Raw genomic sequence first — 22,846 nt, forward strand, 5'->3', positions numbered from 1 at the left:
GCAGAAATCCCTATTGATTTTTACAGTCAGATGAGTTCTGTCAATAGCTCTGGCCCACACTGTGATATCAATTCTTAAGCAGGAAAGATTTAACTTCACCCTTAACATCTTCCATAATATTTAAAACACAGTATTCAAGGATAGGTAGTAGTTTCTTATTTTGTTTGGAGATGTGTTGTAGAAAAGTTTGTTTTTTCTATTTCCTTGCTTAAAACTCCACAGAAACATGCACTTTTTACCCTCATATAATTAACTAAATCCTTTGTACTAACCTTTTAGTAAGCAAAATGCTTAATGAACACAGCAACCTCTATTATTTATAAGATGTTTAAGCAACTGTGTGGTGGCCAGCAATCTCTCTTTTCCCTCTATAGTTTATAATTTCCAATCATGAAATAAAAGTGACCAGGACCAGGAGTAATAAACAATATTTATTCTTAAACCTGTTACATAAAAACTAGTATACATGATTTAATAAACTTGGCAATTTGCTGAAATTGAATTTGGTTACCACACAGTGGTTCACAAATCCGCCAGGGCCAGAGTTTAGAGCAGTTTTGTGCAGTTCCAATACACACTGACGAATGCTTCATAGTTTGAAATTAGTGCTTTCCTTGATGTGTGTTTGTTAATGGAAAGAGGCTGGAGCAGAGGCATTTAGGAAGCACTGACACCATTTCACATAGCTCCAGCTTCAGCTCAATGTCATGTGTCCAAAATACTCAAGTGGGCAGGACTGACAATCTCTACTGCATATGAACACAGATTATTACCTTCATTTCAAATAGCCTTACTGCCAGCTGATTAGTTCTTTTTCCAAAGAGTATTGCACAGAATAAATAACTTGTTATTGTGGGAAAAGTTTTTTGTATTTGCCCAAGGCAGAATTACTTATGATCACCTTCACGTTGGCTGTGCCATCTTCAGGCATAACATCCACTTCCTGAACTGTTGCTTCTTTATACAGCCAACTGAAAAGAGAAACTCATCAGCATCTTACAGGCTTTCAATAATGCACAAAACAAGGCCTTTATTTTACATCAAGTACATGACATTTATATATATTTTAAATGCAAGTAAGTCCACACTTTGAAACAAATAAGCCTAACAAAGGGAAACATTCTTATTTTTGCTCTCAAAATAAGCTACTCTTGTTCTGAAAAGAGGTATAATACTTCACAAAATGTCTAAGATTTGTGGTCTTTTATTGGATTCAACTGTGGCTGTAGCTCCAAAAGGTTGATCATTTGAAAAAAAATATTTGAATGCATATACATAGTAAATAAAACAATATAGAAGAATCACTTCTCATATGTCCTCCTACAAAAGAACACTTTAAAAAGCAGAATCTAGACTTCTTTGGGAGACTATATCATTTCATCTGAGTTTGGTCAGACAAAACTTCAAAAGTTGTCTCCCCATTCTTATCACAGATTGAAACCAAAATTAATACAATTTGTCAACTTCTCAGAAAATAAAGTTATATATGTGTATATGTGCGTGTGTGTGTATACACACACACACACACACACCCCTGCCTTTCAAAAAGTCTAGCTATAGAAGTCACAATTATTTACCTTAGTTGAGGTCCAGCTAAGTTGACTTTAATTGTCAGAATCTTTTTCCCAGTTGTTTTCAAAACTATTCTCTCAATCTCCTCTTTCAGTTCTTCTAATCCATATCCAAGAAGAGCAGAAACAGCTATAGTATTTGTTTCAGGGGACTGATACCTGGAAGACAACAACTGTCAGCTAGAGATGTGCTGGCAGAGCAGATGACTTAACTGAGATGCCAGGAATTTAACAGCAGATGAGGGGTTGTACCTTTAAAAAGAGTAAAGTCTGGACATGTTCCAAAAAGACTATTTGGCTGTATATTAGGTTCTGGTGTCTGACTACACAGACATCTTATCTGCAGATGATAATGAGGTCTGATCTTATTTTACTTCTAAAGACAAGGCTCTCCAGATCCTTATATAAGGAAAGGACTGAGGAACCAGTATCCTAGTAGTGTATACAAAAGGTGGCTAGAAGCTCCCTGCAGGTCTGGAAAACTAGATTCTTTGCAAGTATTTGTAAATACTTGTAAATGCTACAACGCAACTAGGAAACACAAGTTAAAGTGCAATAACAGTTTTAGAACTGTACTTTTCCTCTTACCGTTCTATCAAGTCCACTTTGTTATGAACTTCTACAACTGAATCCAGTAAATGGCTTGGAAGATTAAGATTCTTCAGAACAGACAAAACACTTGCTTTCTGGAGGGCAGTTTCTGGATGACTAATGTCCCTCACGTGAACTATTAAATCCTAGCAAATATAAGTACACAATATAATTACTGGTGATAATGGCTGTTTTAAAATAATATTTGGCATTTCTGTTTCATGAGACACATTCCTTTGTAGTGGAGAGTACACAGACAGGTTAACAAATTAAGCTGTATTTCTCGAACAGATTTCAAATCAAGACCAAATGTTTACTCCAAAGTGGAAGGCTAGATGTGTAGCAGGTCTGTAGCTTGGTCCTTAGGTCCATAAAGGGTTGCAACTGCCTCATATGGCCTCAAAACAAACCCTCCCAACCAAGTTAGTTATGATTTTCTTAGGTTTCAGGGAGAAATTGGCTCATCCTTCCAAGCCAAGGTTGAGCAAAGATAGGGACTTGAAAAATACAGTGGAAAGAGAGGTAATATCCCTGAAGAAATCCAACACCAAAAAAACCCAAACACTGCTTGTGTAATTTTGGGGAGGTAAAGAAAGAACAGCTCAAACCCCACTTCAAAAAACTTGTAAGACGGGCGGTGATTTTTATCCTAGCCACCAGAAACTGGGATATTAGGTAACACATGCTTTTTGTAATGCAATAAAACACTCTAGAACTTTATTCTTTCCTGTAGCCTTTAGTACACCTGTGTCAGTGATGGAGAACCTCTGGTATGCAATAAATCTGTTGGCACAAACTGTATATACAGTATTAGACCTTGGTGCACCCATGAGCAGAGATGTGGGCAAGAAGCATATTGCAAGTGACACTACAGGCACCCAAAATATAGCAACCTTTTATTTTTAGAACCTGACTCGAAATGGTTCAGCATCTCGGGCCTACATATATTGTAAAAATTTCTAAACACTGAGGTCCAAAAGTAACATCTTGCATAAACTGCAATAACTAGGCAGAAAAGGACAAATAAAGACAGTTGGAGTCTTAGCTTTCAAAATGTCATTGTTGTGAGTTTTATATGTTAACTTGGTGTTTACATATCTGTGGGAATGTATATGAACTGTATGGCTCTCATGCCATTTGAAATTCATTTTAATAGCAAAGTCTTTGGAAAGTACATTTAAATTAATTTCCTGATTATTCACACCTACTGGGCTGTTATTTAATGGTACTGAAATAAATGTAATTTTAAACAAATTTCTAAAAAGTTTCTCCCTACACCTTTCTTTTAAAAAAGCTATTCTCAAAGATCTGTAAACCTCTATCTAGATTTTTACACAATTCTATTGGAACAGACATGAATACTTTGTATACATTTTATTTCTGAAATCTTGTCACTTAAAAATACACAAAACATAAAAGTGGAATACTGGCTTACCAGAAGATATTGTGCAATAGTGACAATAGTATCCACCACCAGCCAAATGTTGCAATAAAGCTAGTCAGATGTGCCACTATAAACAGCAAGCCAGTTAACTCCCACCCCCTGCAAAGATGAAAACTGTCCCAAAGACAATAGTCCAGACATTGATATGTTTTAGAATCAATTACTTACTGAGTAAGCCACATCTTCTAACGTGGCTGAAAAGGACTCAATGAGATCATGGGGCAATTCAGAGAGAAACCCTATAGTGTCAACATAAATAACTGCCAGGTGTGAGGGTAGATAGCCAGCATGAGCTGTAATATCAAGAGTGGCAAACAGTTGATCTTGAGGCTGCAGTCCTTCATCTCCAGTCAATGCCTTGATCAAAGTGGTTTTCCCTAACAGAAATCAGAGCTGAATAAAACACAATTTAAACAGACTGCTTCAAGTAAGATTAACATACATGACTCAATGGGATACAGGAACTTTTACCCCTAGATCACCAGTGTAAATCCAGCTCATGTTGGTACTGATAGTAATTATTTTCAATCTGCTGGCTGTCTCCAGAAAGTTATAAAGTTAGAATGGAGTCTTAACCTAGTATCCATTTTGACCAGTGATAAGGATACACATTAAGAGGCATAATCTCCCCTTGTACAGTATGCAGAATGCCTACTGACAATAATTGGAACTGAGCAATTATCCAGGGCAAAACATGGCTCTAGAAGTGCAGCAGATCTCACTAACAAACAGCAAGCATTGTTTGCCTTTCTACCAAAATACTCATTGACGTGTACTCAGACAATCAGGGAACTAATTAAAATTCTGTAACACAAAGCCCATGCATGCTGAAACGGGATTTTGGCTAGTGCTTCTAATTAAATATTAGAAATGTAAGCTCTTCTGTGTTATAATTTCAGGAGTTTTTTCTTACCACAATTAGTGTAGCCCATTACTGAGATAACTGGAAACTCACGCCTTTCACGCTGAGTTCGGAGTACAGACCTCTTTCTTCTCAGCTTTTCTAGGGCATTCCTAATTTTAAATTCTTTTTCTTTCAAGAGACGATACTGCATTTCCATGAAAGTTTCGCCTAAAGAATATAAACTAATAAGTGGCTGAATAACCAATTAGAGATATGGAAATCAAGCTGTGTTAGGAAACTACTTAAAACAGTGATAGAGAACTGACAATACAAATTCAAAGCAGTCTTAAGAATACATGGATTCAATTGCTTAACTAAGACAGAACCAAGACAAAGTTACAATTGACTTTTAAAGGTGTCATACCAGAGCAACCATATACGCTGCTCATTGCCCTTTTTGGCAACTAACACATCTTTAGGCATTTTAAAAATACTAATAATGTGGTCTGTGTATATGTATATGGTCATGTATGTCATCAGAATCGTCCACTAAGCCCTACCTGAGCTCTGATTGGCTCAATTCTCAAATCATGAGTATTTATGACTCCACCCACCCGGGCAACTTACTCATGGAAAAATACATTAATTTATGTATCCAAAATATTTAAGGTAGTTTTGTTTAATAAAAATACATTTTACAGGCTGTTTTATGTGTTTAATTAAATTCCTGTTACCAACCTAATGCAGCTTGACACAAGCCACGAGCAAACAGTTAAATTATCTAGTAAATAAGCAATATATCATTTCACCATTTTCTAACATACTAAAAATATACAATAAGAATCTGAAAATATTAAGCTATATAATTGCTTAAATAAACGTATACAGTTATAGTCAGTGTACCCTACTAGATAGCAAACAGCTGTACCAAATCTAGTATAAAGGCTCTATTTAGTTGTAAATTAACATATTTTAATGGTTATATCAGCCAATGAGAATGCACCTTTCTTTAGAAAACAAACTGAAGTACAAATGGAAAAGCTGACTAAAATCAATAATTTAAATCAAGACTTTCCACTTGGTGATTTAAATAATTATTTAAATTGATTTAAATAGTCTTTTCTTAAATCAATCCACCCTGGTCACAACTACCACGACTTCCAGAAAGCAATTAAACCTGATCGTAGATTATAGAGGATAATCCTACAGTTCACATAAATATTTACACTTTACCTGAACCCATGATGTATCTTGATCCACCTCTTTGCTGATCTAACTGAGACATCTCATTTTTCAGATTTGTTCTGGCAATGGAAGAAGAGTAACATTTGTACCAAAGTAAATACAGTGACTTTAATTAAAGGATCTTAAAATTACTTCACGAACATGGCTAAGTAGTAATAACTTAATATTACAGCTGGGAAAGCTGGGACACAGAGAAGTTAAGTGACTAGCCCAAGGCCATATGATGGCTAAGTGGCATTATTGGGAATGGAATCCAAATTTCCTGGCTCCTCAACAGACAACACAGTTAGCAAATAACTGCAGAAAAAATGACAGAGCCAAAATTTCAGGGAGCCAATCATACTCTCAAATGCACATACATAACTCCCACTGACTTCAGTCAGGGATAGGAATGATAATTATACAAAATATACCATATACTTTATTAAACTTGCCAGTACACCTCTACCCCAATATAACGTGACCCGATATAACACAAATTTGGATATAACGCGGTAAAGCAGCGCTCGGGTGGGGGGGGGCTGCGCACTCCGGCGGATCAAAGCAAGTTCGATATAACGCGGTTTCACCTATAACGCAGTACGATTTTTTGGCTCCCGAGGACAGCGTTATATTGGGGTAGAGGTGTATTTGATGTGGAATACATACATAAATCAACCAGACTCTAATCTGGTATTCTCAACTCCTCTGTTGAGAGCTAAAATTCTAATCCTATATACTATAAATTTGCCATATATTTTCTAAGAATAAAGTTGCTGCTGCTGTTCCTGGCAGGTTACTGGAATTGGGATGAACTAGAAATTCACACGAGAAATTTATTTGGTAAGGATATCTCGTGAACGGCTTCTTCTTTTCTTTCTTTCTTTTTTTTGTGCTAGTCAATGGTGAAAAGCTTAAAGCAATGCTATATTCTAATCTGTTCTGGACAGTTTATGGCATAACATGCTATAAAGCATATTATACAAAAAAGAACCATTGACTTCCCCCCCTCAAGAATAGTACTAACATTTTAGTGATTGTGAAGAAAATGCCTTTATATTATATCGAAATACTAACATCTGCTATTTGCACAATCAAAGGTACCTGAGAAGCGGGATTTCAGCCAACGCGATCTGAAGTTTTGCCTCCTTAGTCCGAGCATTGCAACGAAAAATATGAAGGACAACTGTGTATCTGTCAAAAACTGTCACTCCCCAAGCATCTTCCAGTTCTTTCTTTAAAAACATAAGATAAGATAACCTGAGAGTTTTTTAGGACAATGTAGATAAGTCAATTTGCATGCAGCAGGGTGAAGACATTAAACTGCAGAGCGACAAGGTAGGTGAGGTATATCTTTTATTGGACCAACTTCTGTCGGTGAGAGAGACAAGCTTGCGAGCTTACACAGAGTTCTTTTTCTGCTGTAAGCTGGTTCAGCCCTGATTCAGTAAGGTGCTTAAGTATGAGTAGCCCCAGTGAAGTTCATTGGACTGCTCATGTGCTTAAAGTTACACACATTCTTAAATACCTTGTTGAATCATGGCCACTGTCATGTTAAATTATGTCCAAGATTTAAGTTTGGTAAAACAAGCTTTTACAAAACCTAATATGAATAGAAAGATTTCCACAAATGAGAGGACGACGAAAAACTGGTAAACTTTTGGGAAAAATGTGTCTTCTTTTTGTCAAAAAATGTGGAACTTAAAATCTTTTCACAAACGCTATCCATAATCGTCTAAACACTTTAAATAAAACCACTTTGTAAGGAATAATATTCTATTGCAGAGTTTGCAACCAAAACAGTGCAGGATGCTGCTTATGCATGAGAACTAGAAAGTGACACTATTTTCAGTGCTTTTCTAAAATTGCCTATCACTACAATGTCTAAGGGACAAGTACCAGTGGTTTCTATTTCCCTAAATGAAATGCAAAAAATAAAAGCACAGCATAAATAGTGAAAAGCATATTCATTTTTAATTTTTCCAGTTTTCATCATCAAAGGAATCATCAGTAATTAAGATAAGGTTTTTTAAAATTTATAAATTGTTACTTTTTAAGTATGTTTTAAAGGGACACCGGTAAGTGTAAAGAAAAGAAGTACATGAAAATTCAAATATATGTGTAGCTTGCATTTATAACTAATTTCATGTTAAATATTAATGCCTAGCATTTTAACATAGAGCACATTTCATCCCAAAATCCTGAAGTGCTTTACAAAGAAGGCTAAGTTTCCCCCCAATTTACAGATGGAGATATTGAGGCACAAAAGTTAAGTGACTTGTCCAAGATACCAATGAATCAGTGGCAGAGCTGGGAGTAGAACCCAGATTAAAAGACTACCAGGATGTTGGTGAGCCAAATTCAGCCATGAAGTAAGAGGCATAATGCTCAATAAACTCAATGGAACTAGGTTTGATTACACCAGGCATAAATTTGGCCAGATTGCCTTCAAAAAATGTCATGTGCAGCTTTTGAGTCAAAAGCAGGTCTTTACTTTTCAGAGCATCAGTACATTCCAAACACAATCTTTGGATGTAGAAGAGTGGTGGGCAACCTGTAGCCTGCACGTGGCCCATCAGTGTAATCCGTTGGTGGGCCACTAGACAGTTTGTTTACATTTGCACAGCTGCCCGCAGCTCCGTGGCCGGATTACCCTGATGGGATTGCCCACCACTGATGTAGAACGTAAAAAATACACTTAAATATTGTTTTTTAAATTACCTTTGTCAGTGGAGAGAGCCTTTCTATATTCAAGAAGACAGCTGTTATGTGCGGTAATCCTTTAATCTTTTCTAAATAAAGAGGATTGCACTGTGTAATTTTGTAATGGTTCATGCCAATCTAGAGCAAAAAGGCTATTTTAATTATATGTTAAAAAGTGAATGCAGTGTTCATGAAATAACAGACTGACAGTACACAAAAGTACACTCTTTGTTCACAGAACAGGCATAGCAGCACATGCTTTCACATTGTGCGACTATGTGTTTCAAGTGTATTCTAAAAGGCCTACCAACAAGGATGAGAGGATCAAGTTCTGCTTCCAGGCCCATTCAGTCCATGGATTATGGGCTGTTGAGATTGCCAACAAACATGCTAGGATGCTTCTTGCTGTCACATGGAGACTAAGAAGAGTACTAGGGCCCAGATCCACAAAAGGATTTAGGTGCCTAAGTGTAAAATGTAGGTGAAAATGAAATCCTCAAAATCGCTGTTCAGCTGTCACCTTACCCTGCAGGGGCCCAAACTCCCACGCTGTACATTTTTGCTGTGAAAGTCCCTTATGCGCCTAAATTTCTGCCTCTAGGCATGCACATTGCTGCCTTAGGCAGTGCCTGGACACCTTTATTACACCTAAGCCCCAATGCACTCCTCCAACCAGGTGACGATAGGTGTTCTCCCTCCTACTTGGTACATACAAAATGGCAGCGGGGGGCGGCTCTCCCTGATTCTCTAGACAGTGGGCTAAAGGGTACTCACCCAGGATATGGGAGACCCTGGTTCAAGTCCTCCCTCTTCCTGAACAGATGTCTCCCAACTAACCACTGGGCTATAGGATAGTCTGACATTGGTCTCTCTCATCTCTCCTACTGAGCAAGTCAACTTTGTAGAACTACTTAAATATGCATTGGGCCAGAGAGCATGAGAATGACTCTATAGTCCAGTGGTTAGGGCATTCACCTGAAAGGTGTGAAACCCATGTTTACATCGCTTAACTTCATCAGGTGGGGGTGGGAACTGAACCGGGGACTCCTACATCCCAGGTGAGTGCTCTACCCACTGGGCTAACAGGGCCGCCCAGAGGATTCAGGGGGTCTGGGGAAAGCAGGGGAGTAGACATAAAGGCGCCACCCGCTGCGGCACTTGTACTCACCGGGTGGCGCTCCAAGTCTGCGGCGGCGGCGGGTCCTTCACTCGCTCCGCGTCTTCAGCAGCACTGAAGAACCCCCTGCCGAAGTGCCGCCAAAGACCCGGAGCGACTGAAGGGCCCGCCACCGAAGACCCGGACCACCGCCGGGTGAGTAGCCAGGGAAGAGATTCTCGGCCAGGGCTCACGGGGCCCCTGTGGGCCCGAGGCAAATTGTCCCACTTGCTCCCCTCTCTGGGCGGCCCTGTGGGCTAAAGGTTATAAGGGAGATCCACTTGCACCAGCAATTTTGTGTGGAGTTAGGCATGTGCAGCCACCATCCTTGCAAGAAACAGCTTAGGTGACTGACTCCAAGAGAGGGTTCACGGCTGTGGATCCCAAGCAGAGATGTCTCCATAGGTGCCAATTCCATGGGTGCTCCAGCCCTGGAGCACCCATGGAAAAAATTAGCGGGTGCTTAGAGCCCATTGGCAGCCAATCTTCCCCCCCTTCCCCCAGTGCAGGAGGCGGTGGGAGGGAGGGGGAGAAGCAGGGACAGGATGCGCTCGGGGCCAGGAAGAGGTGGGGGAGCGACCTTGGGGGAAGGGGTGGAGTGGGAGCAGAAAGAGGCAGGGCTTGGGGGAAGGTGGTGGGGTGGGGGCTTGGAGGAAGGGATGGAGTGTGGGCAGGCCTGGGTGGAGGTGGCGAGTCAAGCACCCCCCGGGTAGAGAGGAAATTGGCGTTTGTGTGTGTCTCCCTCCAGTCTAGATTGAGGTGCCCAACTCCCTGAGGGGCAGGGCTTAGGACACACTCCTCTTGTTGGCATCTGCTACTGGCTAGTTTGTGGATTCTGCTGAGTAGCTGGGCCCTTAAGGTATTTAGAATCATACTATATATCACACATTTAGGGCTTGTCTTCACTGTACTGTTAGCTCAAGTTAAAATTCGAGTTTTGACCCACACCCAACTTCCATCCACAACACAAATCTCTAGCTCGACTTAAGTGCTTTAGGCTTGAGCTAGCTGGACTGGCAGGGAGGTGGGTTGGAAATTGAGTGCTACTGATGCTCAAGCTAGCAGTGAGGATTCAAGAGCTGGAGTTATAGCTCATCCAATCATTCTGTAGTGCAAATGTTGTTTCACAGCATGATCACTCTCACTTGAGCTAGACTAGGTCAAGCAGAGTAACTCAAGTGTACTAACTCATGTTAACTGTTGCAGTAAAAACAAGTCCTTACAGCAAGTATTGGTTATTTCCATCTTTCATGTTTTTAATCAACATCTCCGAAGCCTGTTTGTAAACCTGCCTATGGAGTAGACAAAACCTTAGCTCTCTCCTGTGTCTGCAATAATAATTAATTAGCTTAAGAAGGGTAAAAATCTTTCACTTAGTATGATATATTGAATTAAGAAATCTTTAGTTTTCTTCTTACCTGTCAGAATCTGAAAATTTCCTTTGCCAAAAATAAACTTCTTGTCGGGAGTTTTTGTAGACAGAATTATTTTATCTAAAACTGTCCAATTATGAAGGGTGTTTATTAGAGCAACAGCTTCAGCGATCTGTAATTCAGCTTTAGTATTAGAAAAAGAAAAAAGGTTATAGTATACAGTCCTAACTCTGCACACAGATTTCCAACATTTGCAATAAGAACATAAACAGTGAGGCCTGGTCTACACTTAAAAAAGTTTTGCCAGCATAGCTCTGTTGGTTAGGAATGTGAAAAAATTATAGCCCTCACCAACATAAATAGGACAGCAAAAGCCCTAGATTAGATGTAGTTATACCAGCAAAAAAGTCCTTTTCATTTGAGGAACTGGTATAAACTATATTGACAAAAAATCTGCACAAATTAACAAGGAAATTACATAGTTATTTGCATCAACATTGTATTTCAGTCCTAAAAGGGTTACTATCATAATTTTTGTTTAACCCTACTTACAGAAAGATGGTGGGAAAATTGTGACAGCAAAACAATGTTGCTAACGCCTTACTGCTTTGTAGAAATATTTAAAGATCTTCTAGAGTCGTTCACATTGTTCCCGACATCATCAGTGATGCTGGTTCATAGACAGAACAACAACAGGCAGCCATACTGACTCCTGCTTTACTAGAAACATAAATAGATTTCAAACGGTTCACAACCATCCTCTTTGTCTTTCTGGCTAGACAGAAGGAAGAGAGTGCAAAACTTTCTTTTGTTTGTAACATGAGACAATGGTACAGAAATGGAAGAGAACCACTGACCCAGTTTGTTTCATGTGTATCTTAGTACATCTAGTAGTTTTGAAAACAGCACTTCCGAAAACAGTTCACAACACAGGTTGTGGCCAGCAACATGGACAAACTAGAATTAAATTTAGATAAACTTCCTATGAGTGAGATAAATTGAAATTAGGCTGAAGAATAGTCTCCCAAAGAAAGTGGTGGAAGTCCCATAATTTGTGCTTTAAAGTTATACTGGACAAAACAGTTTCCTCATCAGATTGGCTGCATTGGTTGAGGCACAAGTCTACTAAAGTGGCAGTGAAGGGATGATATCTGAAAATCACTAACAGCTGTTACGACCATATTAGAAACATTCCTATTAATAAGACTGGTAAAGAAGAGGACAAGGAATCAAATGCAAATGTAAAATACCCTAAACTATATGATCTCTAGTGCTTTCTGTTACAGATTTCTGCAGGACAGGAGCATTTGGAGTGGTGTCACCCAAGACAAAACTCCTTACTATCCCAGAGAGACTGACATGTCTATAACTGCAGTTGTGGAGAAATGAAACCAGACACAACTCAGTATGCCTTATCAAGGCCCTGATCCTGGAAACATGCATTTGCTTAACTTTAAGCACATTAGCAACCCCATGAGACTATTCATGTAGGGGCTTATCATCAGTGCCTTGTTAGCTTGAGGTATAATTTGAGTGTTGCCCCTAACTTGACTCCTGTGCACACACAAAAATCTGTAGCACGAGTTAAGTGGTGCTTTAGACTTGAACTAACTGGACTGTTGGAACATTTGTCTTGCAACTCAAGTGACGCTGATGTTTGAGCTAATAATGTAATGGGGACTCAGTTACTCTGTGTGGCTCGAATGCTGTTTTGCAGCAGATAGCCTAGCATGAGTTGGAGTGGTTATGCTGCAATCTCAGTCAACTTGAGTGCAGATAACTAGAGCTAACACTGAAGTGAAGACAAGCCCTGAATAAAGTTGATCATGTCCATAAGTGTTTTTAGAATCAAGACCTAAGTTTGCAACAAATCTTTGTCAATGTGGCATTAAGTATTTAAAAGGGGGAACATACATTGATCTAGAACTGTTGGCCATTTTGACTTTGTATCTTGATAATGTGAAAGAAATATATAGCAAACCTCTTAAAAATATAAATTGTTCTCTGGTTGTTTGCCAAACATTCCTGCTTGCCTCCCAAGTTAAAGTTTATATTTAGAATTATAGAATCATGGACATGTAAGACTAGAAGGGACCTTGAGAGCTCATCACGTCTAGCCCCTTACCTTGAGGAAAGCCTAAGTAAACCTAGATCATCTCTGACAAGTGTTTGTCCAACCTGTTCTTAAAAACCTCCAGTGATGGAGATTCCACAATCTCACTTGGAAGTCCATGCCAGAGCTTAACTACCCTTATAGTTAGATTTTCCTAATATCTAACCTAAATCTCCCATGGTGCCATTAGGCCATTACTTCTTGTCCTACCGCCTGTAGAGATGGAGAACAATTGCTCATTGTTCGCTTTGTAACAACATTTAACATACTTGAAGATTTATTTAATTCATAAAGATCCTGAAGAAGCTGACATGATAGGAGGGGCACACAAGCATTTTTCATTACACAGAGGCTAAGTTAGTAAGGGTACGTCCGGATCGGCGGGTAGCAATCGATTTATCAGGGATCGATTTATCGCGTGTAGTGTAGACACGATAAATCGAGCCCCGATCGCTCTCCCGTTGACAGCTGAACTCCAGCAGCGCGAGAGGCGGAAGCAAAGTCGACGGGGGAACCGCGGCCGTCGATCCAGTGCCGCGAGGACACAAAGTACGTAATTTTAATTCGATCTAAGATACGTCGACTTCAGCTACGCTATTCTCGTGGCTGAAGTTGCGTCTCTTAGATCGATTCCCCCCCCCCCCCGTGTAGATCAGGCCTCAATCTACTGTGCTACAATCTGTCAAGTGTGAGTGTTTGAGTAGTTAGCTTTGGAGAGGTTCCCATCTCCACTGCAAAAAAAGCTGAGTGTTGTTTTTCAAGATAGCGTAAAATCCTCATAAAGACAAGGCCCAGGCAGTTTTCACCGTGAGGAAACGACTCAAGGTAAATCCCAGGCGGGGGAGTAGGGTCCCGTGTCAGCCCGCTACGTCAAGGTAAAAACGACCTGTGCCTTCCCTCCATTAGGATGTTACCCTAAGGAAGACGCATCTCCCTGCACAGGGAAAAGAAAGAGCCAGAGGATTGGAGGGGCCGAGGCTGGTGCCCCGATCACTGGGGACCGTGGGGGGAGGGGGGGGAGTCCCACGCACCTCACCTGTGGTGAGTTGGGGCTTTTTCGCTCCCCACTTGACGGCCGGGTGCACCACGAGCAGCCGCTGGGCCCCGGGAGGCGGCCCTGGGGCCAGCAGCTCCTCCAGCTCCGCTTCATCACCATCCTCCCACTCGCTGTACGCCGCCCCCCTCCCGCGCCCCACGCTCCGGGGCGGCTCCCCCTGGCCCGGCGGCCCCAGCGCGGCGCGGAGGCACCAGGCGCCCCCAGTGCTGAGGAGCCGGGCGGGCGGCCGGGGGAGCAGCGGGCAGAGCCTCCCGGCCGCTGCGGCGCGGAGCCCCCGGGCGCACAGAGCGGCGGCCCCTCGGAGCAGGAGCCCGGACCCCATCGCCCGCCCTGGTACCGCGAGAGGGATGGCCTGGCGCTCGGACGCCGTTAGGCCTGCGCGAGGGGTACGTGCTCGTGCTCGTGCTCCGCTTCCCACGTAGGTTCTCCAGGAAACCACCACGGCCGCCGCCAGACACGTTCCGCGGCGCGCCCGCGCCCCAAGCCCCGCCCCCTCGCTGCTTCTTTTGGGCGGGGTCTGTTTCCTGGGTGGGCGGGGCTTTGACTGCCGGGATGGGCCCGCGGGAAGAGGAATTTATTAATTGTAGTGAGTGACGGCTCGACTGCGTCACGTGATACTCAGCCGCACTCCGGTAGGCCGACTTGGCGCACGCGCTCTCGCGTACCAATGGATTGGGGCCTCTTGAGTGGTCGCCGCCGTGTTTGAGGCCGGGGCGTGTGCGGCGCGGGATCGCGCAGTGTCTGGGTAGCGCGCGCGGGTGTCACGGGCTTGTGTTCTAGAGCGTCAGGGGTGAGTCTTGTCCTTAATGCTCCCCCCCCTCCCCCGGAGGGGCTGTCCGTACCTCCTGCCCATGTATTGCCTTGGCACCCCTGCGCTGTGCTGCGCCTCTCTCGCATCCCATCCCCCTGTGCTACACTGTACGGCACCCCTCTTGCACTGGATTTTCCTGCGCTGCATCCCCTTGTGTTACAATGTACTGCATCCCCTCTTGCATTACACCTGTGCTGCACTGAACCCCTTCTGCTCTGCAACCTCCTGCACTACAGTGCAACCCTTTACCATATCCGTCTTGCATTGCAAACCAGCTGTGATACAGTGAGCACCCTCTACACTGCAGACTACTACTGCACCCTGTCATGCATTTTGACCCCGGCTTTGCTATGCTGTATTTCACCCTTTTTCACTGCACCAAGGTCCACCTTTACAGTCAGTTGTATCCCTTTCTTTGTATTATATCATTGCAGCCCCAAAATGACTAATTGGTCATGTTATCTGCAATGCCCAAGGATTGCGTCTCATTCAGTGGAGGGATGCCGGCATATTTCCTGTGGTCTCTGTAATGGTGCAATGATAAATATGTATGTCCTCTAGTTACCTTTTAAAACCCCGCTTGATCTGTAGGACTGTTCGTAGGCACTAGATGCTACTATTGCCACCTTACCCTCACAATCCATTATTCTTTTATTTTGAAGTCACTACCCTTAAAATGGCTTGCTTTTTTGGCTTTCTCTTTTAACTTGATTATAGAAGATTTGCCTTGCTAACCTCTAGCCATTCTTTTTCTTGACAGGTTTCTCTGACAAGAACCAAGGAAGTGGAGTTTAGTTTCTGCTGCTCTTATTTAGGGTTACCATAGTCCCGGTTTCCCCAGAAAAGCCTCTTTTTTGAGCCTGCTTTCCCTGTCCCAGCGGGGTTTTCAAATAACAGCAAATGTCCCGGATTTTACAGAGCAGAGAAGCTGCAGTTCAGAAAGAGCCACAATTGATCAGCTCCCCAGTTGGTCAATCCCCTGTATCCACCGCTGATTGGGCCATTCCCTTGCATCCGCAGCTGACTGGTCCTTTCCCCTACAAGTCACAGCTGCTGAATCCTGCCCACCCATGCCCCCTTGCCCTGCTCAGCCCTGGGGAAGGGATCTCACGGGGAGGTGCTGACTGACAACTGTCACTGTGTCCTGGGCTTGTGCCAGCCACCCTGCCACTGTGACAGGGAGTGACACTGCTCCCCCATCTCCTGTGAGTACTCCTGCTGCAGGTACGCCCCCTTCGGCTTCCCTTCCCTCCCTTCCCATTCCCTTCACCCCCTGCAGTGTCTGCTTTTTGGGAACTTGAAATATGGTAACCCTACTCTTATTCCCATTCCTGGCGAAGTTTCCTGAAAGTGGTGTGGATCATGTTAACTTGGTTTTTACTCTGCTGAAATGATGTAACGGAAATGATAGCCAAGCCCAACACAGCCACTAACCTCCCCAGCCAAAAGTAAGTCCTGACAATGAGGAGTTTCTAAAATACATTGGTATTTTGGTGAATTGCCCTTGTCTAATGACTCCTGCAGTCACTGGGTGGATCCATGATGCATGGCTTTGGGGGATTCTCTCTACTGATTATATGCTGTACTAACTCCTACTTTTGTTGCCTCATTGATTACCTCCTCCCTTCCTTGAAAGATTCAAAGTCTAGTTTGATCTGCCTAAGTTATTCCATGACTTTTGGCCCTCATTGATTTCAGGCAGAGTCTGCCTGCCCTGAAAAATTTGCAGAATCTTGACCTAAATGATTTGTTCCCTTTATTGTTCCCTTATAAGCAGGCCACGAAAGAATTTGAGAAGCAACTTTCTAAAGATACACACACTAACAGTAAGAATTTTTTAAAGTACACCAGAAGCAGGAAGCCTGTTAAACAGGCAATGGGGCCACTATACGACTGAGATATTAAGGGAGTACTCAAGGAAGACAAAGTCACTGCAGAGAAGCTAAATGAATTCTTTGTCACAGTGTTTGCTGCAAAAGAGGTGGGAGAAATACCCACATCAAAGCTATGCTTTTTGGGTGACAGATCTGAAGTACTGTCCCACACTGATGTGTCAATAGAAGAGGTTTTAGAACAAATTGATAAACAGTAATAAATCACCAGGACCAGATGGTATTCACCAGAGAGTTCTGAAGGAACTCAAATATGAAATTGCAGAACTGTATTGTTACAACCTATTGCTGAAACAAGCCTCTGTGCCAGATGACTGGAAGGTAGCTAATGTAATGGTGATTTTTAAAAAGGGCTCCAGGTGCAATCCTGGCAATTATAGGGTGTAATGGGTGTAATTTCAGCACCAGATGAAATAATTGGTAGGAACTATAGTAAAGAATAGAATTATCATAAACATAGATGAACACAATATGTTGGGGGGAAGAGTCAACATTGCTTTTGTAAAGGGAAGTCATGCATCACCAATCTATTAGATTCTTTGAGGGGTTGAAAAACGCGGACATGGGTGATCTGGTAGGTATTTGGATTTTCAGAAGACCTTTGGCAGGGTCCTTTACCATTACCAAAGGCTCTTAAGGAAGCTAAGTAGTCATGGGGTAACAGGAAAGGTCCTTGCATGGATCAGTAACTGATTAAAAGATAGGAAACAAAGGATAGGAATAAATGGTTAATTTTCAGAATGGAGAAAGGGAAATAAAGATCTGCACTTGGACCTGTGCTGTTCAACATATTCCTTTTCCAGATCATTAATGGAATGAACAGTAAAATGGCAAAGTCTGTAGATAATACCAAATTATTCAAGATAGTTAAGTCTGAAGAGCTAGGCTATGTCTACCCTACCAAGTTAAGTCGACTTAAGTTACGTCGACGATCATCTACTGCTGTAATTAAACTACTTTTGCACATCCACACAATGCTCCTTGTGATGGTGGAGTGTGTCCACAGTTGGTGCTCTTGCATTGACAGAGAGAGCAATGCACATTGGGTACCTATCCCACTGTACAACTCGCCACCATTTGCCCCTGGATGCTCTGGCAAGGGATCACAGTGCCTTAAGGGGGCGGGCTCACTGTCCCATGATGCAGTTTTCTCCATCCCATCATTCTATGGGCTTCTGACTATGTTTCGCGCCACTTTTCAACCACCCCTGTAAACTGCATGCCCGCCATCTCTGTCTCAAAGCATAGATCCTACACTGCTCTGCAGTCTTGTGATGAGCATTATGAACACAACACAGCTAATCCTGCAGTATTTCATGGACTGTGAATCTGATAATGACACCGTGGTGTCTGCCCTGCTGCGTGCCATGGAAAGAAACAATTCAAGATTGCTGTTGGCATTCACGGAGCAGCTGCACACGGACCATCAGTACTGGGCTTGGTGGTATTGCATTGTGATATAGGTATGGGATGTCAAGCAGTGGCTGCAGAACTTTCAGATGCACAATGCCACCTTCCTGGAACTGTGTGCGGAGCTCACCCCTGTCCTCCGGCACAGGGACACTAAAATGACAGCTGCCCGCAGGGTGGAGAAGTGAGTGGTGATTGCTGTGTGGAAGCTGGCAACTCCAGACTGCTACTGATCAGTCGCGAATCAATTTGGAGTTGGAAAGTCCACCGTGGGGGTTGCAGTCATGCAAGTGTGCAGGGTCATTAATCGTCTCTTGCTATGAAAGACTGTGATTCTGGGCAATGTGCGGGAAATAGTGGATGGCTTTGCTTCAATGGGATTCTCTAACTCTGGTGGGGTGATAGATGGCACGCATATCCCTATTTTGGCCTCAGACCACCTCGTGATGGAGTATATCAACAGAAAGGGCTACTTTTCTATGGTATTGCAAGTGCTGGTGGATCCTCTAGGTTGTTTCACTGACATCAACGCAGGGGGTCAGGGAAGGTGCATGTCGCACACATCTTCAGGAATGCTGGCCTATATAGAAAGCTGAAAGCAGGAAGTTTCTTTCCAGACCAGAAGATTCCAATTGGAGATGTGGAAATGCCAGTTGTGATCCTGGGAGACCCAGCCTACCCTTTGTTCCCATGGCTCATGAAGCCTTCACTGGAAACCTTGACTGTAGCAAGGAGCGCTTCAACAACATGCTCAGCAGGTGCAGAATGGCCGTTGAATGTGCCTTTGGCAGATTAAAGGGTCACTGGCGCTGCCTTTTTGGCAGTTTAGACCTCAATGAGGAAAATTCCCATGATCATAGCAGCCTGCTGTGCTCTGCATAACATTTGTGAAGTTAAGGGGGAAAAGTTTCCGCAGGGGTGGAGCGTTGAGGTAAATCGACTGGCAGCTGCTTTTGAGCAGCCAAATACCAGGGCTGTTAGAGGGGTTCAGTGGGCGGGGGGGGCTATTCGAATCAGGGAGAGTTTGCAGGAGCATTTTGAGAAGGAGCCCCAGTAATGTGTTTTTTTTTTAATGCATTGAGCCAGGCATTGCTTTCCTTCATGGTAGTATGAGCCTTTTAATGATTTCCGTGTGTGCATTAATTGTAGTCTGCTAATGCACCGATTGCCACTGTGTATGAATTTCAGCAGCAACCACCATGTGTTATAGGCAAATAAATACCGGTTTTCTTTTTATATGTACATTTTTATTCATCAGCTATACAAGCATTTCTGTTTTCCACAAAGGACGTGATACTGAGGAGTGCTTTTTGAAATGAAGCTCTCACAGCTGGGTGTATGTCCAGCTTCATTGTGAAACATGTCCCAAAGGGTGGAATGCATGGGGTACTGTGATGGCTGAGGAATTTGTGTGTGGAGTTTGAGGAGGGAATGGAAGGAAGTTCTGTATAGGCTGCAGGGGGAGGCGAGCACCTGTGTTCCACCTGCAGTGTAATCAGGGACCTCAGCATGTCTGTTTGGTCCTCCGGCAGGTGTATCATCTGCTCCTGCCCGTTTCCTCTCCTGGCCACCCATTTTCAGTTTTTCAGTCTCTCTTCATGCTCTTTGCTCGCTATACGTAGCATCAGATGATGCAACATCTCCCTGAATGTTTTCCTTACTCCTCCTGGTTTTTTTATCAGAGAGAACTGCTCAGCCAGTGTGCAGGAGGAGATCCTCAAGAGAACATCTGCAAAAGCTAAAGAAACGATAGACAGTAGCACTATTGTGAGTGCACTCACAGCCTTGATTCATACTAGTTAGATGCACCACTTTCTCACTTTCCCTTAGCAGGTACACAGCACGGCAAGAGCCCTAAGGATGAGTTCGGCCTGGGGTGGGGGGGAAGGGGCAAGATGGGAGAAAGGGTGGGGTTCACAGGGGTATCAATAGAAGCACCTAGGGCCACTATTATGAATACTGGCACCGTTTTATACAGTCAGGGTTGATAGAAGCTGACACCTCACTCTTGAGGGTAACCAAGGATGCAAGGATGCAGCTCCTGCATGCATGCAACTGCAGACTGGGTCTGTATGCTGCTTTGATGCCTGCACAGGTAATTGCTGATTGGCGCAGCAACTTTCCTACTGTGGGGGAAGAAACAAGGCTGCCCTCCCAAGGAACCTTCAGCAGAGGATTGCAAAGTACCTCCAGGAAGGTTGTATTGGTTATTTCTATCCCTCTTCTACCCTGGGGAAAAAAAGCAGAGGGCTACCTCATGCAGTATCAAAGCACAGTGGATACTTACCAGAGCTTCCCTTTTCTGTGTCATGGACACCAGAGCTGGAGTGCTGAGACTGGCTAGACCACTCCAAAGTTAAAAAAGAGGCCCTGGCTCACCACGCCAATGGATTTCCCAGTTGCCTGTCCCATCTCCTACTCCAACTCCACTTCATCATCCACCACTTCATCCTCAGGGTACAATCTGCTGGCTGCTGTCTCCAGCCCCCCTAAGTATACATGGGGCTCTTGGTGGTGAAGGTGGGGTCGCCACCGAGGATGGCATGCAGCTCCTTGTAAATAAATGGCATGTCTTTGGCAGTGCACCAGACCGACAGTTGGCCTCCTTTGCCTTCTGGTACGCCTGGCTCAGCTCCTTGATCTTAGCACGGCACTGCTGCATGTCCCTTTCATGCCCCTTCTCCTCCATGCCACAAGCAATCTGTCCATAGGTTTCAAAGTTCCTACGGCTGGAGCAGAGCTGTGACTGCAAAGCTGCCTCTCCTCAGACTCAGCAGATCCAATAACTCCGGTGTACTTCAGGCGGGAGAGCGTTTGCTGTGGAAAGCCAGCATGGTCAGCTGGAAAGATACTATGTGAGCCGTCCGTGCCGAACAAACAGGAAGAGGAATTTAAAGGAATTCCTGGGCCTTTAAAGAGAGAGGGACGCATGCATGTGTACCTGGCTGCAGGGCAGCGGAGTTCAAACTGGTGACCAGAGTGGCCGTGATGGGCATTGTGGGACACACCCTGAAGACCATGTATGGTGACATAACACAGTGTCTACACTGACATTGTGTCGCTCTAACTTTGTCGCAAAAAGCTCTATGCCTCTCGTCCAGGTGATTTTATTATGTTGGCATTGCAAGAGAGTTAAATCAGCAGGAGGAGCATTTCAGGGTGTACTCCTCCACCGTTTTGTTGACGAAAGCTGACTTTTGTTGACCAAACTCTGTTATGTAGACATGATCTTACAGGAGGGTTTCACAGAGCTGGGTGACTGGGTAACAAAATGGCAGATGAAATCCAATGTTGTTAAGTGCAAAGTAATTTACGTTGGAAAAAATAATCCCAACTATACGTACAAAATGAGAGGTTCTAAATTAGCTGTTGAGATTGGAAAAGAGACAATCCAGGGGGAGTATAATAGACCTCTATGAAATCATGAATGGTGTGGAAAAAGCGACTAGAGAAGTGTTATTTACCCTTTCCCACAATACAAAAACAAGGGGTCACCCAATGAAATTAATAGGCAGTGGGTTTAATACAAACAAGGAAATACTTTTTCACACAATGCACAGCTAACCTATGGAATTCATTGCCATAGAATGTTAAGATGGCCAAAAGTATAACTGGGTTAAAAAAAGAACTAGATAAGTTCATGGAGGATAGATCCATCAATGACTTCATGCTCAGGGTGGCCTAAATCTGACTGCCAAAAGCTGGGAGGGGAAGACGGGAGGATCTTTCCAAAATTGCCCTGTTCTAGATATTCCATCTGAAGCTCTGACACTGGCCACTGTTGGAGACAGGATATTGGGATAGATGGACAACTGGTTTGACCCAGTATGGCAGTTCTTATGTTCTTTCATATTACAAGCAACACTATCGCTGTGTAAGGAGAAAATGCAGACTAGATTTATAACAATATTTACAACCATTACAAACCTTAGTCAAGGAATATATAGGGAATGGATAAATGAAACAACAAGACTAAAACAGGCAAAATTGTTTAAATTCAGAAGAAAAACTTTTGTGCAGTTCTTATGTGTTTTTTGCATCTTCACTAGCTGAACCTAAATTTTAATCAGGTACTTGCTGATCTCACCACCTCCAAAACAGGTCTTCTCCAGGGTGCTGTCATCTCATTTGGGTTCTACAGGAGCTCGGAGATGCACTCATCTCCACCACTCCTTGACAAGAATTTGCTTTGAGGTCTTGTTGCCTTCCAGTGCTCTTTCCAGTAAATTTCTGTCTGAAGTAGAAACCTAGGTAGAAATGAATGATAGATATTGTGGGCACTTCAAAAGGTTGGGGCACTTTCATAATATGTCATACCACAATCTGCCCACAGTTACACGTATGCAGCCTCATTGAAATCAATGGGGGTTGCACACATGTATCTGAGAGGAGATAATCCATTTAGAAGTAACTAGCAAAAGACACAAAAACTAACAGCAAAATGTAACGATCTAATTGGGACGAGGACCAGATCGGAGAATCAAAAATTCAGATAATCAGGAGAATGGGCAAAGAGCTTTCACACCATTATTTTAAGATGCGGAGTTGCTTTTAAACCAGCTGATCCCTCCCAGAAAAAGCATTAAAACATACCCCCCTTTTAATCTATTTAACAGTATATACAAACCGTTAGTTCTTACAAACAATGTTTTGTTCA

The 22,846-nt window shown here is 43.1% G+C and overlaps 2 protein-coding genes across 2 annotated transcripts in view; one reads left to right on the plus strand and one right to left on the minus strand.

Annotated features, from left to right (window-relative positions):
• Positions 1 to 653: 653 nt before the first annotated feature.
• On the minus strand, positions 654 to 14,398 carry LOC113405126 (putative GTP-binding protein 6). The gene is made up of 10 exons (XM_026650508.2): positions 14,056 to 14,398; positions 10,952 to 11,089; positions 8,396 to 8,466; positions 6,779 to 6,909; positions 5,684 to 5,754; positions 4,520 to 4,678; positions 3,775 to 3,983; positions 2,160 to 2,308; positions 1,578 to 1,730; positions 654 to 971 (listed from the first exon to the last, which is right to left on the minus strand). Exons 1-10 carry the CDS (start codon positions 14,396 to 14,398, stop codon positions 848 to 850), a joined length of 1,548 nt encoding a protein of 515 aa, XP_026506293.1. The 3' UTR covers positions 654 to 847.
• A 375-nt stretch (positions 14,399 to 14,773) lies between these two features.
• Positions 14,774 to 22,846, plus strand: part of LOC112110509 (cohesin subunit SA-2-like) — an 84,093-nt gene continuing 76,020 nt past the window's right edge. Inside the window, exons 1-2 of the mRNA XM_029911252.1 lie at positions 14,774 to 14,866; positions 15,648 to 16,335. The gene's annotated coding sequence lies outside the window, so the exon portion shown is untranslated. The remainder of the gene's footprint in view (positions 14,867 to 15,647; positions 16,336 to 22,846) is intronic.

Source organism: Terrapene carolina, unplaced genomic scaffold (assembly GCF_002925995.2).
Source record: "Terrapene carolina triunguis isolate 2854851 unplaced genomic scaffold, T_m_triunguis-2.0 Scaffold25, whole genome shotgun sequence".
Classification (NCBI taxonomy): Eukaryota; Metazoa; Chordata; order Testudines; family Emydidae; genus Terrapene; species Terrapene triunguis.